The sequence below is a fragment of the Alexandromys fortis genome, unplaced genomic scaffold (genome assembly GCF_014885135.2).
Source record: "Alexandromys fortis isolate MF-2015 unplaced genomic scaffold, M_Fortis_MF-2015_v1.1 scaffold_13, whole genome shotgun sequence".
NCBI classification, from domain to species: Eukaryota; Metazoa; Chordata; class Mammalia; order Rodentia; family Cricetidae; genus Alexandromys; species Alexandromys fortis.
Window position 1 is genome coordinate 16645140 of NW_026067908.1, and position 18819 is coordinate 16663958.

At 41.8% G+C, this 18819-nt stretch overlaps 1 protein-coding gene across 2 annotated transcripts in view; it reads right to left on the minus strand.

Annotated features, from left to right (window-relative positions):
• The window catches only part of Tek (TEK receptor tyrosine kinase), a 98135-nt gene that overhangs the window by 22164 nt on the left and 57152 nt on the right, over positions 1-18819 (minus strand). For both annotated transcript variants that reach the window (XM_050136271.1, XM_050136269.1), the window contains exons 9-12: positions 9740-9884; positions 9263-9424; positions 6920-7054; positions 2102-2389 (exon numbers count right to left, since the gene is read on the minus strand). In XM_050136271.1, coding sequence (XP_049992228.1) covers positions 2102-2389; positions 6920-7054; positions 9263-9424; positions 9740-9884 — 730 coding nt within the window. The remainder of the gene's footprint in view (positions 1-2101; positions 2390-6919; positions 7055-9262; positions 9425-9739; positions 9885-18819) is intronic.

Sequence of the window (18819 nt, forward strand, 5' to 3'; positions counted from 1 at the left end):
AATGGTTACTAAAGACTATCTGAGGCCTGAAACTCTCAAACTGCTACAGCAAAACAGGGGGAAACTTCAAGATATAGACACAGGTAAGGGCTTTCTTAAGAGGATCCTAATAGCATAGAAAATTAGCCTAAAAGTTAATTAAAAAAAAAAAAACCTTCTGTGGAGCAAAGGAAGCAATCTGTGGGACACAGAGACAGGTTAAGAAATGGGAGAAAACCTTTGCCAATCACAATCTGACAATTAACCAATTTTCATAATTTATAAAGAATTCAGAACATTAAACATTAAGAAAACCTCAGATACCTACTTGTCAGGTTGGCTAACAAAATGAGCAGGAAATCTCAGATACACAGTTGGCAAAGAGGCTAATGAGATGAGCAGACACTTCTCAAAAGAGTAAACTCAAATGGCCAGTGAACATTTAAAAACATGTTCAGCATCCTTAGCCATCAGGGAAATGCAGTTTAAACCTGTGTTGAGATCCTGCCTTAGCCAGTTAGCAGAATGGCTGCCATCAAGAAAATAAATGATAAGTTCTGGTGGGGATGGAGAGAAAGAGCAACTCTTATCTACTGGGGGCACCTATGCAGCTACTGTGGAAGTCAGGATGATGGTAGAAAAAGACAAAATCTCCTGAGTAAATTGGGAGCATGGGGATCGTGGGAGAGGGTAGAGGGGAGAGCAGAGGAAGGAAGGGGAGCTGAGAAAAATAATAAATAAATAAATAAGTACATCTGACAAAGCATGATAGTTGTTCATTCTCTATGTCGTGTTACACGACATACTTATACTGTTCTATGATTTCTAACTTTCACACAATTAAATATATAGAATGTATCTACATATATAAATATAAATGTGTATATATACTTTTATATTTAATGTATGTGATTGTATGTATATATTGTGAATGCTTGTTCTGGTTGTTTGTTTTTTCAAGTGACACAAGCTAGATCTATCTGAGAAGAGGGAACCACAGTTGAGGAAACGCTTCCCAAAGGTTGACCTATAATTAGCTGCTGCTTTGTGAAGTCCCAGCCCATTGTGGGTGGGGCCACACCCCTGAGCCCCTGAGGTGTCTAAGAAAGAGGCTGAGGAAGCCTGGAAATAAGTACTGTTCCTCCATGGCCTCTGCTTTCGTTCCTGCCTCAAATTCCTGCTTTGGTTTCCCTTGGTAGACTGCAACATGGGGTGTGTGAGTCAAATAAACCCTTTTCACCAAAGCTGCTTTTGGTTGTGGTGTTTTATCACTACAGTAGAAACTCTAACTATGGCAATGACGAATAATCCCTAAACACTGGCAAAACCGTGCAGACTTCCATGAGTCGCTGGTATAAGAAGGTATTACTGAGGAAATACGGAGCTGTTTCTCCTACATGTTCCTGAGCAAAGAGAACCAGCTGAAGCAGACAGCCTTGACTTTGGGGTTAGTGAGGATCACGTGGCAGGTGGGATAGCCAAAAAGGATCTCTTGGCTATCTTTCCAAGGCTTCAGATTGCAAAGACAGAGTCCTCATTCCATGAATCAAGTTAGACTCACTTTCCAAAGTCAAAGAAGTTTCAATATTACAAAGAACCTGAGGTTTCAAATAACCAATATAAATACAGAAGAGCTTGGACTACAAAACATTTTTAAAGAAAAGAGATTTTTTTACTCCTCTCATAAATATTTTTTAACTCTGATAACAGTATGTTATAAAAATTTCCAAAGAAAATTATTTTGTTTATAAAATTGGGGAAGATTCCTTCATCGTGGCTCAGCATTCATGTATATAAAGATTTATAATAATAAATATCCTTAAAAATTATCCTGTAGCTATTAAAGCCCTAGAGAACTTTATTATTGCTGCTGCTGATCTTGTTACTAATCAACAAGTCCATAGCAGGGACAGAGAAATTGCAGCAGGGTCTTGCCCAAATCCCAGTGGACCTTCCAGTATAATAAATACTAAAGGACATTAAGATGATTCTACAAATGCTAATTAGCCTTCATCCACATAATGAATGTCCTTATGACCTCTAGGGACTCATGCTAGAAGTTGAGTTCAAGTGACAGCGGGCAAACGTTGCTGGATGGGCAGGGGCAGCCCCCGTTACTTACTGTCGCTGAGGGTCCAGGCGATGAGATCTTCACTCCACTCCCCCTGGGCCTTGGTGTTGACTCTGGCTCGGACAATGTACTGCTCCCTGGGGCTTAGGTTGTTCAGCAGCACCGAGGTCAGGTTCCCTGGCACCTTGATGTTCTGCTGATCACTTATTTTCTGCATGGACCTCCTCTCAACTTCGACATAGATTTCGTCTTTTGAGATCGGAAATATTGGTTGCCAGGTCAAATTCAGAGTTGTCTGGCTCTTTGGCAGGAGACTGAGACCTCTTGGAGGAGGGAGTCCTAGAAAATCACCAGAAGATGGTTATTTTCATTTTGGAGAGAAGCAATGGCAGTTCCAGAGGACATCTGCAAAGACAATATTGGCTTCTAGAATTACATAAAATACCCACAAGCTACCAAAAACCACAAGCAAGCAACCATGACCCTTCCCCTCCTAACACAAGAGTAAATTTTTGCAGTAATTTTTATAAATACTTTGGGTAGTTTTAACACAGAACTACAGCCTTCTTGAGAACAGCTTGCAGCATGGGTAACTTTTCCAAGAACCTTACAAACGTCCATATCCTTTTGGCTTTAGCTCCTGACTGTCAGAAACTTATCCTGGAGAAATAAATATTCCAAAGGAAGATGAAAGTATCTGTGCATGCAGATGTTCATTACAGTATTACTTAAAATAGTAAATGACCTGGGGGGAACAAAGCATCAAAACTCTTTAATGAAATTACAGAGCCATCCCAAGGGTTACTAGAAATGAAAAAGAGCAGGAGCTCAACAAAAAAAAAACTTATAGTGTTACGGGTAATGGAACCCCCCTAGAAGCCAAGTCCACAACTAGTAAGGGAAGCAGAGAAACTGATAGAAATGAACTCAGGGTTTTGATTTGTTACCATTTTGAGAAAGACATTTCCAAGCTATAAATGTCTGGTCACTTCCTCCTAGCAGGGGAATTTCAGGTATCATATCACTATGGTGAGGGGTTGGCCCTAGCCCCATCCTGACCCCATTATGGTACCAACTACAAACACCTCTTGCCTGGCCACACTTACCCAGGAACCTGGGGTACCAGAGAAGTTGCCAAAAGAAATAATGTGAGTTTTTAAAAATAGAGCAACAGGAGCATCCCACTTCTATCTTGTAATCTGGGCAAATGCATGACCTAAGTTCACCTGTAAAATGGCACAGCTGGTCTCGTCTTCCAGACACGGGAGCAAGGATGAGACAATGGTTAGGTGAGGGTTTGGGAAGTCTTAGGAATCCTGTCAATATTTGCTCCCTCCCTCCTTTCCTTTCCCGTCTCACATCAATGAATAAAGGAAGAATATGTCTACTTTTAATTAATAACAGTAATTGATTTATAGGTTCCAAATAAAAAGTCCCCTTTAAAGTGTGAAAAGAACCTTCCTTCCTGATTTCAGGACAGTGGCATCATCACCCTGGGGGGGGGGGCTGATTTGCACAGCGTGAGAACATTTTAGATCATGACAATGCTTTACAAATGGTGGTCACAGCGCAAGAATACACAGACAGTGTCCCTGTGGTGTTAAACTCTTGCGTGCAATATAGTGTAATAGGACTCAGACTTAAGGAAAAAAGCCCCCAACTCTTTATGGTGTGATTTAAAAAAGAAATTTGAAAAACACTTCAAACTCTCCTTCAAAGGAAGCAAGAAGAGTCCCGAGAGCTGTTTATAGACTAATGAGACGAGAGGTTGGGCCCACATCTCCTTGGCATCTTTCTGAAAGTCTTACTGATTCTATCACCAGGATCTAGGAAAATGAAGAGAGGTGACGTCTACTCCTTCTGCTAACCTGAGGTTGAATCCCTACGGAAGCCATCCTCAGTCAGCTTATAAAGACACAACACAGGCGAGTGTCGGAAAACACTTGTAAAATTCCTCCACCTTCGCTTCGGGTAGTGGGAGGATCTTTAAAGGCAGCCATCTCTATGTTAGCTTCCCTTTGGCAACATAGTTACCTTCACCCAGATTTGGCTGGTTTTTTTCTCTGCAATGAGCTCAGAACACGTTCACTCCCCCNGCCAAGCATCCCTCGCCTTCCCCACCTCAGTTAGAACAAACAGTACTACTGCCAGACAAACTGAAAAGCAAGCATCAGCAGAATTCACTTGGTGGGAAAGAGGCACCTTCAAGGGTTCCCTTTCCACTGACCCCACAAGTGCTTTGAAATATTCCAAGAGGCCTCTAAATGCATCCTGGCTGGAATGCATTCTGAGGACGGGAGGGCAGAGCTGCAGGTCTGGGGAGATTTTTTTCATGTTCTGCCCCATGAATACTTTCCATTTGAGTCAGATTGTGGCCTTCCTCCTTGGATTCAATACCAAACTAAGGGAGAATTAACTGCCACTTGCCTCTAAGTGCAGTGTAATGACATAGTAGGTGTGTGTGTGTGTGTGTGTGTGTGTGTGTGTGTGTGGCGTGTGTGTGTGTGAACCTTTCATATATATAGCAGGGTTTGTATATATAGCATATATATGTAGCAGGTTCATATACATATATGTAGTAGGGATTCAATGTAATCAAAAATATAGCACAAACTCTGTAGGGGTGGGTTGCCGTTTTTTATTGTCCCCTTAGAAGTGACTAGAGAGTTTACAGAGAAATGAATGTCAGAGTCTATAAGAAGGGAGGACAGTGGGAGTATTAAGAAGATGAGAGAGATGGCGGGGACTCTGGGACTATAGAGGACTATGAGACAAGTTTTAAGGAGCTGGGGATGGGAGCTGTGCTTGCAAGGATTACAAGTCCCAGTAGATAACTATTAAGATGAAGGCTCTAGGAACCAAAGAGCCAAAGTTCTAGAGCTGTAACTTAGGTGCTAGGTGTTCATTAAGCCCTGGGCCATAAGCCTTTAAGGGTCTAGAGCAATAAACCTCTGATTCCGAGCTTTGGGCTTCCAACTAAAAGCTTCTGTGTCTGGAAGCTATTGTAGTTTGGATGCCAATTGTCCCCTGAAAAGCTCATGTACAAGAGACTTGGCTCTCAGAGGCTGGGGCTGCTTTTGAACATTCTAGAATACTGAGACATAAAACATACGTAGATGATTAACTTACTGGATGTGGAGTTGTCTGGTGCCTGGCTCTGTCTTCTACTCTGCTTTTCATGTCTACCATAAGAGGAAGAAGATCCCTTTGCCATGGGCTTCCTCCACCAGTATATTTTGTCTATACAGATAGAATAAGTGACCGTGGAGCAAACCCTCTGAAACCACGAGTCAAAACACACCTTTCCTTCCTGTGTCTTGGGAACTTGTTCTGAGTGACAAGGAAGATAAGGCAGAGCTAAACAACTATGCCCTGCTATACAACACAGGGTACTGCAAAGAAAACACAGAAGAACATGCTACTATAAGACGCTCATCGGGAGATAGGGAAAGAATGCTGGAACACGCGGAACAAGTCAAAGGACAGGAAGAGAATATTACACATGTCACTCCAGGGTTTCAGAGGAGCATCAAGTAGCAGGAAACTGGAATGCAGGTTAGCATCAAAGAGTGTGTACACATCGAGAGCTCCTCCTCCATCCACACAGTCCAAGGCTAGGAAATGATGAAAAACACTAATAAATCAAGAAAAGCTCCGAAGGTGTGACTCACTGTGACCAGCACTGGAGAGGCTGAGACGTGAGAATGACCACGGCTAGAGGTCAACACGGGCTAAGTTGTGAATGCCAGGCCTAGACTGTAGAGTGAAGCCCTCTCTGGAAACAAAGAAGAAAGAAAAGAGAGGAGAAGAGAGGAGATGACAGGAGAGGAGAGGAAAGCAAGAGAGAGAAAAGAGAGAAAGAAAAAAAAGCGTGAGTGAGTGAGATAGACCCCTAACTGTTGAACCATAACCCTGTTTCAAACCTATTGTATTAAAAATTTAGGGTGGATGAGGGCTGGGGAGATAGTTCAGGGCTTAAGAGCACTGACTTTTTTCCCAAAGGACCAGATTTGATCTCCAGAACCCACATGATGGTTCACAACCAGCTATAACTCCAGTCCCACCACTGGCGCTGCATGAATGCCTTGCAAAGACATGTATGCAGGCAAAACACTCAAACACACAAAATAATAAACAAAAAATTTAAAGATTCTTGGAGTAGGGTCCGACATTTTTTTTTAACAAACTTATAAAAAAAAAAGGAATTTGGGTGATTCTGATGGATACTAACGTTAGAACCACTGACTTAGCAACATGCAGGTAAACACTGAAAGAAACAGCTTAACATGGAAATGGAGGCTGATTGACAGGAAGCAGGGCCAAAGGAGGGGGCAGGTGGAGCCAAGGAGGACTGTTCTTCAGACAAAAGCCTTTCCTTCTATTTGATGTTTGAACTATGGGCATGGATGACTTTGAAAATAGAAGTTATTTTTTTTAAATAAATAAACTTGTATTTCTGAAGTGTGTTTGTGGCAGAAGCCTGGTATGGTCCCTTGGGATGGAAACAGGAAGCTGGGGGTGATATACAGAAGTCAAGGCTCAACACAGTGGCTGCTAAGTAAATCTCAAGTCCTCAGGGATGGCCTTGCCTTCCTGCAGGCTCATCTGCTTCCTCCTCTGTCCCCGGGATGGTCACAGTCCCCCTCCCCCAGGGAGACAGACCAGCAGTCCAGCCCAAATAAAGGATCTGCTTGGCTTGAAGTTTCGAGCCTTCCTGTCACTTTCCTACCCGTTCCCCCGCGAGCTCCTTCCACCTCCGTCCCCACCCACCCACTCAGCCGACACCACCCTTCCTGGTCTTCCTTCCTCTTTACCCTTCCTACCCGCTCCCACCCAGCTCAGGAATAAATGGCTGTTGGCTTCACTGACCGACAGACGTTGTTGTGAATCGTCTCACAGGTCCGGGATGCCCTTCTCCACCCTCTCCAGGACGGACCAGCTGCACACACAGCTCGTAGTCAGTCTGAGGCTCCAAGTAGTTGAGTGTGACAATCTCGTTCATCACTGGCAGAGAGAGAGTGCAAAAACCTTCAGTTTGGGCCCTGTTATGTTCCTTAAACTGGAGTGACTGCTCCTGCAAGGGGAACTAAACCAGGTTTTTAAAAAGCAGTGTCTTGGTGAAATAAAGAGGTAATTCCATCTTCAAGGACGTACTGTTTCCAATGGAAGGGAATTTAGGCCTTTGAACAGGTATGTCAGGTTTCAATGTGTACATTAGCACGTATATTTCTAGGCCATGTCTATATTGTTACATTTTCAATTGCAAAATTAAGCCTCACAAATCTACCACACAGGATGCCAGACTTGGGAGGGTCGATTAACATAATATGAAATAAAGCTATTTTCATTCTTTTCAAGGACACACACTGATTGCAATCAAGCTGTCAAGAGAAAAAAAAAAGGCTCAGAAGGTTTTTGTTTAATGTTAGCAGACAATGGATCTCTAATAGCCGTATCCTCACAATGAGGGTTCCAGAGCCTCTTAGAAACAGTTTCCACAAACTGCCGGCATGCACTTTGCTCTTAACCATTAGTCAGTTCATCTTTGTCTTCATATCTGTGGATGTTGCAAAGTTTAATTTCTGGTTTACCTTATGATAAACTGCTTATTGGTTAGAAAAACGTGAACTATCTTTATCAGTTCTTAGAAGATCATTTTTATTATTAAAACCATATTACACACACAGACACATACACACACACACACACCAACTATTGATGTTGAAAACAGAAGAGCTACAAAGCAACCTTAGATCCTTGAGATTCCAAGTTTGGGCCAGGTCTACAATGGAGTCCAAGGAGTTCAGTAATAAACAATGCTGTCTGTCTATTCGCTGTGTCAAGCTCAGCTGCGTTATTGAGCCAAATCCCTGTTTTTCTTATATTTTTAGATGTGTTTGTTTGTGTGTGTGTGTGTGTGTGTGTGTGTGTGTATGGGTTTGTTGTCTGCATATATAAGGGCACCATGTGGGCTCCTGGTGCCCTTGGAGGTCAGAATAGTGACTCTAATCCCCTGGGACTGGAGTTACACACAGATGTGAGCCACCATGTGGGTCCTGGAGATTGAGCCTAAGTCTTCTCTCTGCATCAGCAAGACTGTTCTTAACCACTGAGCCAGCTATCTGGTCCTCTTTGTCTTATTTTTATAACTTTCTCAAGTGTCTATATCAATAAAACAAAGGAAATTTAAGAGAAGTGTAGGGCATAACCTGCTGAAATTGGGAGTGGCCGGATCCACATTGCCCACCAGCAGGGCACTGATGATTGGCTGCCTGCAAGATGCATGCTGCCAGTTAGGACAGCATGAGCAAATGGTAACACTTTATTTATTTTTTACTTACTTTTTAAAAAAAATATTGTTTTACATTATTACACAGCAAATAAAAATTGCATGTTTTAAGATACATTTATCTTTTTCATGACATTCATCATCTTTTGTCTGTTTGCTGCATTCTTTTTTTCCCCCCAGAAACAGGAAGGGGCAGGCAGCTCTCACCGGCCACTGCCTCTCTTTTTCCTACCTCGAGTGCAATCCTGTTCGCCACAGACTAAACTCTTCCAGGTTCAAAATTTTTTTTTTTTTTTTTTTGGTTTTTCGAGACAGGGTTTCTCTGTGGTTTTTGGAGCCTGTCCTGGAACTAGCTCTTGTAGACCAGGCTGGCCTCGAACTCACAGAGATCCGCCTGCCTCTGCCTCCCGAGTGCTGGGATTAAAGGCGAGCGCCACCACCGCCCGGCTCCAGGTTCAAATTTTTATAAAACCCTTTGTGTTAGGAGTCTTCAGGATAAAACAAGGTAGGAAATGAGAAGGAAGAAAATCTAGCAGAGCAGAAACAACTGTGCTCAAGATTCGGGCAGACTAAGCACCTCAACTTTTCCAGCGTGGCCCTGGACTTTCTTGTTCCCATGGTAGAAACACACACTTTCCACCATGGCCAGGCATGATACAGTTCTTAAACTACAACTGGAGGCTCAGAGGCCTGGAAAAGAGCGCGGATACAGATAGTAACCCACGAAATGGCTACGTCTGTGTCCCAAAGTGCTCAGCAGCATTTGGAAAGTCATTTCTGAAATTTTCATGGCCTCTTCATGTACTAAAATAGTCCTAAATGCAGCGTGGGCTAATGAGGGTAGAAGGAGATTTTGATATGTGGGGGAAATCTTTTTCCCGGCACTACCCCTCCTGCTGGTGCCTCTTGTATGCAGACCTTACCTTGAATATGTCTCCAGGCCTCATACTGATGAACAGATTTGTATAGAAGTTTCTTGGATTTGATGGGTCCATCCCCGAAGTAAGGCTCGGAACTGATGTTGATGATGGCAAAGTTGTGTCCAGTGTCAATCACATTTGGGGCATGCAGGGGCTTTGGAAGAACTGAATAAAAGGTTAGCAGTCAGATTCATCCTTGTGTTTTAGGGGTTTTCTATTGTTGTCAAGTGGGGAAGGAGGATCTGCCCCTTGAAGTTCCCTGCTGAATTTAATCTCATAGTTACCTCTCTAAGAGCTCTGATTTGGTTCTGCCTCCTTACTGTTATCTACACTAAAAGTACTTCTTTAAAATAGCCACTGCCACAACCCTTCAGTGGGTTCTGATTATGGGAAGGCTTAAAATCTAAAATTCATGCCATGACCCGCCAGACCCTATCACTGCTTCAAGAGCATACCCTTACCATAGCCAGTGAAATGTACCTTTCACAGAAATGTTGAAAGGCTTTTCCACCATCCCAGCCACCGTGTTCACACTGCAGACCCAAACTCCTGAGTCCGGAGGGAAGATTCGGTCGATGGTGAATATGGCCACTGAGAAAAGATCTGTATGGTTGAAGTCATTTGGCTAGAAGAGTCGAACACAGAAAAACATATTAACATTTCTTGGGCTACTTAAACACAAAGGTCCATAGCACACTCCCCAGCTCATTGTTTAGCAGGAAGTTTTCTAGGAGAGACTGAGGAGCCAAGTACAATGCTAATATAATCACTGGCTTATTTCCAAAGCTATTGTAGCAGCCCCAAAAGTTTATACTGGACTGCTGCCCTCCCAGATCCTGCTGTTGTATTTGTGTTTGGAAGTGTGGAATAAACACTTACCAGCAAGGAGTTTAATTCTTTTAAAAAACTGCTCTGCATAGCATTTTTTTTCTCTTCTAGTCTAATACAGAGATGGCAGGACGGAAGGACCAAGTAGTCTCCTGCGTATTTGAGGGGCTGTTGCGTATGGTGCAATGGGAAAAGACACATGAATATAAAGACACATGTGTCTCTCTTCCTTTTGTCTACTTCCTCAATTACCCATCCAGTTCCCTACTGTGTAGACATGAGGCAGACAATGATAAAATGTTATGGGTAGAAGACCAGGAAAACAGCTGAATCAGATGCTCTAGCCCTGGTCTCTTCTAGCCCTGGTCTCTTCACAGAGCAATAAACCCAAAGACCTATTCCTTCTCCGCCTTCATGGGAGCTGAGGGAAACCAGTGTCTGGCTTTATCATGAAAATATGAAAAGGTATACTGTTGAAGATGGAAGGTGAATCTACTTTGAGTTCCCTCAACTCCAAGCAGCACACTGTGGAAAGAGATTCCTCCCACTTGGGTGGGGGAATCAAGTCAAGCCTTAGACTTGAGCAAGCACCAGGCACATCACAGTGAAACTCAGTGTCAGGAAGAGCCTCATGGCCTCTGCCAGTATGTTCTCTGTAAACTAAATTGCTGGACCGTGTTCTTCAGGAATTGCCTCCATCACCCAACCTTTGGGCCATAGCAAAGAGCAAGATTCCATCTACTGATGAGCAGGGAAGAAGCGTGGGCATAGGACCTTGCCTTGGAGCTCAGTGCTAAACAGTGTGACCAGGCACTAGGTGGATCCCAAATTCCCATACCCAGAGATCAGTGCTTAAGAACAGGGCCTCCGGACTTGGCACCCAGTAGGACTGCATGTCCCCTGGTGAAACAGACTTATGTTTCAGTTGCATCATTTATAACCAGAGTATGTGCCTCAAACAAATCCTCAAGACTGTGCAGATCCTTGAAGTTATACCAACCAGATGCTGGTCCAATTGAACATCTGTCTGCCCGAGCAGCCCAGGGATTTCTTCCACCACCCCTCCCTTGACTTTGCTGAGCACATTAGACAGTAAGAGTCCTCCCATTGGAGATGGAATTGTGGCTTGGAATCAAACATGGGGCCTGTCCTCAGGCTACTGGCTGCAAACAAAGCCTCCAGGCTTACCCTGTTTGCCAGGTGGGGATCCATGGCTCCAGTTATTTGGAGTTCACTTTGGGCCAGTATCAACTCTGAGGGGTTGCAGTGAGCTGAGTGCACCCCAGCAGTAGCTAGCTCACAGCAAAGTGTGCCTTGGCCCCGCCCCTATGATATCCTGGTCTTAGATGGCTGTGGGCTCCCAGGGTGACCCAGCATCGCAGTGCTGATGGCTGCAGCCTACCCTGCTATTCTCTCAGCCAAAGCATCACAACATCACAACATAGACCGTGTGCTGAGAAGAAAGAGAGAGATAGGTGCCAAGGCATTATACAAAATAAGGGGACCCCCACAGTGAGGCCCAGAACCAAAGAGAACCCTTTGGTAACCTAGGCCCAGAAAGACAAACTCCTCATGTTCTCTCTCATATGTGAGTCTCAGCTTCAACTCTTTAGTTCTGTTTGCTTTGCATGGAGAACTTACAGAAGCCAGGAAACTAAGAAGAGGAGGGAGGTAGTCGGACACAGGAAAAAGGAAAAGGAAGAGAGAAACTACTGAATGGTAAGATTAAAGCAAGAAGGGAAGTGGGAGGATTAGGGAAATGAGCTACAAGGAGAGACAAGGTTAGCTGGGAATAAAGAGAGTATAAAAAAAGTCATATATGAGATGCTGTTTTATTGTAACACACATGAAAAAAATCAAAACGCAATTGAAAGAAGTTGCCCTGCATGACTGGACACCGCTGCCCTTGGAAATAGTGGAATATTAACTTGGATCCCAATTCCCAGTATGAAACACCTCCACAGGAGTGAGCCTGGGAGGCCCCCAAAACTCCCAGACAACACAGTTCTAGTCCTACTAGAACTAGAGAAAACATCTCACAGCTTGGTTATAAGACACAGAGTAGACAGGCTGGCGCTGAACTAAAAATCTCCTCCATGCTGGCTTGCATTCAAGCCACGGTAGGTGCTGAATGGCAGCTGGAGGTATGGATGGGGTAAGGCATCATTGACCTTGCCCAGATGTGAGCCCTGTGAAACAAGGTCTAACCTTTCAGCCAAGACAGGCACATCTGTACAGACGTGGCTTCTCTGTGTCTGTGTTTTTCTCTCCCTATTTCTTTTCTTATATTTATAAACAATGTTAAGTTGGCAACATTGAAAACAGACACTTATACAAAAATATCACCAAGACTCATTGTAACCACAAAGCAAAACTCTATAATAGATAAACAAAAAATAATTAGGAACTATAACATGTCACTGAAGAAAACCACTTTGCTACAAACAAAACAAAACAAAAAAAAAAACACACACACAAGAAAGGAGAAAGAGAGAGATGTGTAACAAAGATGGAAAACAAGTAGCAAAATAGTCACTGAAACCGCTCTGTGTTTAGGACTTCTGGAGACTATGGTGAGGTAGAAGAGTCATCATTAAAACTCTGGGAAAGAAAACAGTGTAAAGAATACACAGGAAGATGGAACCAAATGCAGAGGTCCACAACCAAGCAGCAGGCCGAGTTCCAGGAACCCAGCTGAAGAGAAGGAGGAGGGAATATATGTGCAAGGGAGGTCAAGGTCAGGATGGAGAAATCTACAGAGACAGCTGAACCAAGCTCATGGAAACTCATGAACTCTAGACCGACAGCTGTGGAGCCTCCATGGGACTGAACTAGGCTTTCCATATGAGAGACAGTAGTGAAGCTTGGACTATCTGAGGGGCCCCTGGCAGTAGGACCAGGATATATCCCTGGTGCATGAGCTAGCTTGTTGAGCCCAGGGTGGGATGCTATGCTCAGCCTTAAAGCAATGGGGAGAAACTTGGTCCTAACCCAACTTAATGTGCCAGACTTTATTGACTCCCCATGAGTACCTTTACCCTTTGGGAAGAGTAAATGGGGGTTGGCCTGCAGGGGAGGCGAGGGAGGACAGGAGGAGGGGTAGGAGTAAAAACTGTGGTTAGAATGTAAAATAAAAATTTAAAAAATAATTAGTTTTTTAAAAAATATTCTAAATAAAAAAAAAAGTACACAGTACGTTCTTAGTCTGCAAGAGGTGAAGTTTTTCTCATGAACTTTCTAAAGCCAGGGACATCCCTGTAGGAAAGCACACATCAGAGTCCAGCTACAGGCCCTGCCTACTGCCCAGGAGAGAGCTGCAGAAGCCGTGTCTCACACACTGACCTGCAGGACCAGCAGAGACCTGCAGAGGGCTGGAAGAACTAGCAGGAAGGGACCTACAACCTCCTTCCTATTCCCCTTGCTCCTCCCACTTGCGGTGCTGTCTGGAACCTGCTAGAGTCAGAAGAGTGTGAGAACTTCATCTTTCACCTCAGGGCAGCTCTGCCAACGATTTACTCCAGACATATTCTTTCTATTTCTTCTTTTCCTTCATTTAGTTTCCACTCTCGTACATATGTCACATAACGGTCATGCTTCTGACTGTATATTGCTCATTTAGGTTTCAGGCCTGTTTGTTGTGGGATTTCCCTCTGTATGCTGTGATTACCATTGATTAATAGAGAAACTGTCTTGGGCCTGTGCAGGGAATAGAGGTGGGTGGGGAAAACTAAGCTGAATGTGGGGAGAAAGGAGATGGATCAAGAGAGGAGCCACGTAGCCCCGCTGGAGACAGACGCCGGAACTTTAGCCAGTAAGCCACAGCCATGTGGCGATACACAAATGAATAGAAATGGGTTAAATTAATATGTAAGAGTTAGCTAATAAGAGGCTAGAGCTAATGGGCCAAACAGTGATTTAATTAATACAGTTTCTGTGTGATTATTTCAGGGCTAAGCGGCCGGGAACGAAACAAGTGGCCTCCTCTAACACCTGTTTTTGTCTTCCCACATAGTATCCTTTTTGACATTCTTCATTATTCCCTTCAGCAAGACCTCATGGCCATGCCCTCCTTATTTCTATGATTTTTCCTGCTTCTCTCATTCTTATCCTCTATTCTTTTTCCTTCTTAAACACCGATTTCCATAGCTTTAACAATCTCTGAAGTCTCTGTGTGGGTCCTGACAATATCTAACTTTCCTCTCTTAGCTTCTTTATCAACTTGATTTTTTTTCTTTTCAAAGTCGATCTAGTTGACTTCTCCTTATCTTCCCTCACCATTCCACTCCTAATATTATTAAATTAAATTCAAATACACCCGTGTTAATCTTGGTTACGTATCCCCAACAGCTATTGAAGTAAAAAGGGGCAGGTATTGTGCATTGACTAGTATAACATTTGCACAGTGGAGATATTCAGGTGCTGCGGTTGTTCTCACAGTTAGTAACCTGCTCAGAAATAATTTAGATTTTAAACCAGACACCCCAAAGAGCTATTTTCTACATCTCAATTCTATAACATCCAAGTACTACTTGAATATTATAAATACTTAAACTGAAGAACACAGCTACTTTTAAAAAAAGGCAGAAAATAAAATAAGACAAATTTGTAAATTATAACACAGTAACATAAGAAACGTGAAAATTAAGACAATGTACCTTCTCCAAAATACAACATCACTAATCTTCCAATAATGGCCATCAAGTGAGAGTGAGCTACAAAATTCCAGATTAAAAAAAAAAACTCAAAAACATGATTACAAGTATGTTCAAAGACACAAACCAATAGATTTTGAAACAGGTGATTGAATGAATTGTTGATGACTGGTGTGAAAGAGGAATTTAAACAAAGAGATAGGAAAACAGTTTGAAATGTTGGAAATGAAATCAGGGTCAAATAAAAAAAATGTGGAAAGTCTTAGCAATGACCTGGGACAAGGAGTGGACAGAATATCTAAAACTGAAGGATGAAAAACTGTAATAATCAACATCAAACAAAGACAAAGATAAATTAGTAAGAAGGTAAAACTAGGAATTCCAATACACCCTGATAAGACGAATCTGTGGTTTATAGTCACGGAGCAAGAATCTCATTCTAAAGGCATATAAAACATTTTCAAAAGAATTATAACGGAATAATTCCTAGAGCTAGGGAAAGAGATGCCAATTCAGATACAGAGGTCATTTAGGCACCACACAAACAGATCATAAAAGAACCTCCTTGTTCTGTTATAATTAAGAACACTAAATACTTAGGACAAAGAGAGATCATTGAAAGTAGCAAGAGTGAAACACCATGTCTTATATAAAAGCAAGGCTAATTTAATAATAACAGCAGATATTCTACTGAAACTTTAAAAGTCCAGAGAACTTGAAATATTTCAAGTCCTGAAAGACAACTACCAACCCAGAAAACTATACTCAACAAAGTTATCTGTCATCAAAGAAAATTTATTTTCAACAATAGAAAGAAGACTAAAGGAATTTATGACCACTAAGAAAATTTTATGGAAAATACTTGAATTAACCCTGAATACTGAAGAAATACTGGAAAAAAAAAACGTACCTACAGAGTCATAGGAAAGACTTTAAACCATACTAGAATAATAGAATAGCTAATCAAGAAAGAAGAAAAATACCAAACATTACAAAATCAATGAAATAAAATGGCATCAATATATACACACATTTAAATATTAATTCTGAATATTAATGGTCTTAATTTCCCATTTAAAGGACATGAACTAGTAGGTACTATTTTAAAAAGGAACTACATCAGGTGTGGTGGCATACACTTTTAATCCCAGCACTTGGGAGGGAGAGGCAAGTGGATTTCTGGAGTTTGAGGCCAGCCTGGTCTACAAAGGAAGTTCTAGGACATTTGGGGCTGTTACACAGAGAAACCCTGTCTCAAAAAACAAACAAACAAAAGCAGGAAACACGTATTTAGTATGAAGAAGAAATGCACATTACCACAAAAGAGAAACACTAGCTTAATGATACACCCTGAAGTTATGGAAAAACAAGAACAAACCGGACCCCCAAGTCAGTAAATGATAAGACATCATTAAGATCAGGACATTCTAATGAATAGAAACCAAGAACAACAACAACAATATAGAGAATGAAAGCAAAACCACCAAGAATTGGTTCTTTAAAAATGTTAACAAAATAGACAGCCAAATTAAGCAAGAGAACCCAAATTAATAAAATTAGAGATAAAAAGAAATATTACAGTAGATACCTAAATGAAGAAAATTATTATCTTACTTTATATATTCTACTGTGTGGTTGAATAAGAACAGCCCCCATAGGCTCATACATTTAAATGCTTAGTCATCAGAGAGTGGCACTACTTGAGAAGAATTAAGATGTGTGGTCTTGTTGGATAGGTGGTGTGGCCTTGAAGGAAGTGTATCACTGGGGGTGGGCTTTGATGTTTTTAAGAGCTTAAGACAAGCCCAGAATCTCTCTCTTCCTGCTGCCTATGGATCCAGATGGGATTTAGAACTGTTCCATGTCTGTCCAAGTGCCTCCTTGCTTCCTACCGTGATGAGAGAATGGACCTCTGAAACTATAAGAATGGTTCAGTTAAATGCTTTTCTTTATAAGAGTTGCTGTGGGCATGCTGTCTCTTTACAGCAATAGAACACTGGCAAAGATGTTCCACTCACCTAGCAAATCGAAGAGAAATATATGAATGTTTAGATGCATATGATCTATGAAAATTAAACCATGATGAGATTAGTAGTTTAAACAGATCTATAACAGGCAATTCTACTACAGTAGTAATCAAAAAATCTCCCCCCTAAGGAAGTCCAAGTCTAGATGGATTCACTGATGAATTTCACCAAACCTTCAAAGAATAACTAACACCAGTATTTTTTCAAACAGTCCCATAAAATAGACAAGGGAGGAACATTACCAGAGTCTTTTGCCAAGCTAGAATTATCTAATACCTAATCCATACAACATCACAACAAAGTAAGAAAATTATACATCATGGACACTCAAGAACAGTCATCTCCAGATGCAGAAAAGAATTACCAAAATCCAACATCTCTTATTTTAAAAGTCCTGAAGAAATTCAAAATAGAAGAAATATATACCAAAATAAGAAAAGTTATACATAAGAAATCTATATTTGGTATTATATTAAGTGGGGAAATATGTAAATCATTTCCATTAGAATTAGGGAAAAGACAAGGGCATTCAATTATTTCCCTTCTTATTCAGTATAGAACTAGGAGTCTTAGGGGTGAAAGACTGTTATAATGGAAAGAGCCAAATATTGGTGAAGATGTGGAAGGACAGCTTGTGCTCACGATTAAGAACAAGCACTGTTAAAAGGTTCATACGATCTAAAGCAAACAATGCCATCTCTATAAAAATACCAACAAAATTCTTAATAGAGCTAAAAAAAGAAAAAGAAAAACCCCCAAATTTATATTTGAAAAACCCACAAATAACAAGACAGCAAAAGGGGATGGAGAGACCTGGAGAGGTTAAGAGCATTATTGTTCCTTCAAATTGTATGAGTTCAGTACACAGCGCTCACACAGCAGTTCACAACAAATTATAGCTCCAGTCCTAGGGGAGCTGATGCCCTCTTTGGCCTCCACGAGATCCTGTGTTGCGGGATGTTCGGTCACACTGTGAACACTGTGTTTGTGCTAATGAAATAAAGTCAACTTTGGGTCAGGGGGCTGAGTTAGCAACTAATTGACAGAAAATAATCATGTAGAGTCAGAGGGTACCTGGAAGACGACAGAGTGCATAGGAAGTGGTAGGGAGGGTCTTTGAGTGGGGTGGGGCTTTATTATTTTTTTGTTTTGTTTTGTTTTTTGTTATTGTTGTTGTTGCTGGGTCTTGGTTGTTTTTTTTTTGTTTGTTTGTTTGTTTTTTTTTTTTTTTTTTTTTTTTTTTTTTTTTGCTTTGACCAAATGTAGGATGATCTCTTTCGGCTGGTTGCCAGTCAGCCTCTCTGAGCTACCAGGTTTTCACCCTAGCCTCTAACTCCTGGGTCTAATTGATAAATAGAACAATAGACCGTTAATTAAAAGCCATATTTGGTGGCAGTGACAGAGCTGGTGCCTACAGGGAGAGAATTCCTGCCAGACATGGCCTGAGCCGTTGGGCCACTGCCAGCAAAGCAGACAGTAGCTTCAGAGATGCAATTACTGCTAAAACAGCAGTAGATTAAAGTGCAGCCTCTGTGCTGACAGAAAATAATACTCCTGAACCTATACAGTGCACATATTCTCGTGTACTCACACGGACTCACACATGTATTAATTGGCAGCAAAGAAAAATCAAGCAAAAACAAAATGCAGGAGTCCTAACAATTTCCATCTACACTGCAAAATGATAGTGATCAAACCAGCACGTCATTGACATGAAATAAGCACAGACCAGTGGAAGAGAACAGCAAGCTGAGAAGTAGACCTATGTATAAAGCAAACTAATATGCCCAAAGTGCTAAAAAATAGACACTCGAACAAGCACGCATAGTCTTCTCAGTAACTGACACTGAAGAAGCTGCATGTTCACAGTCTATAGGACTGGACCACAGTCTCACCACACCCCAAACAGGATGTGAAAACACTCAGGACATTGGCATGGACAAGAACTTCTTAGATTAGGACCATCATCCACAGTTAAGGTGTGTCTTCTCACATCAAACAAATGACAGCTCGTGATGCTGAAGATGAGGAGTAAGGGGAACACTCATCCATC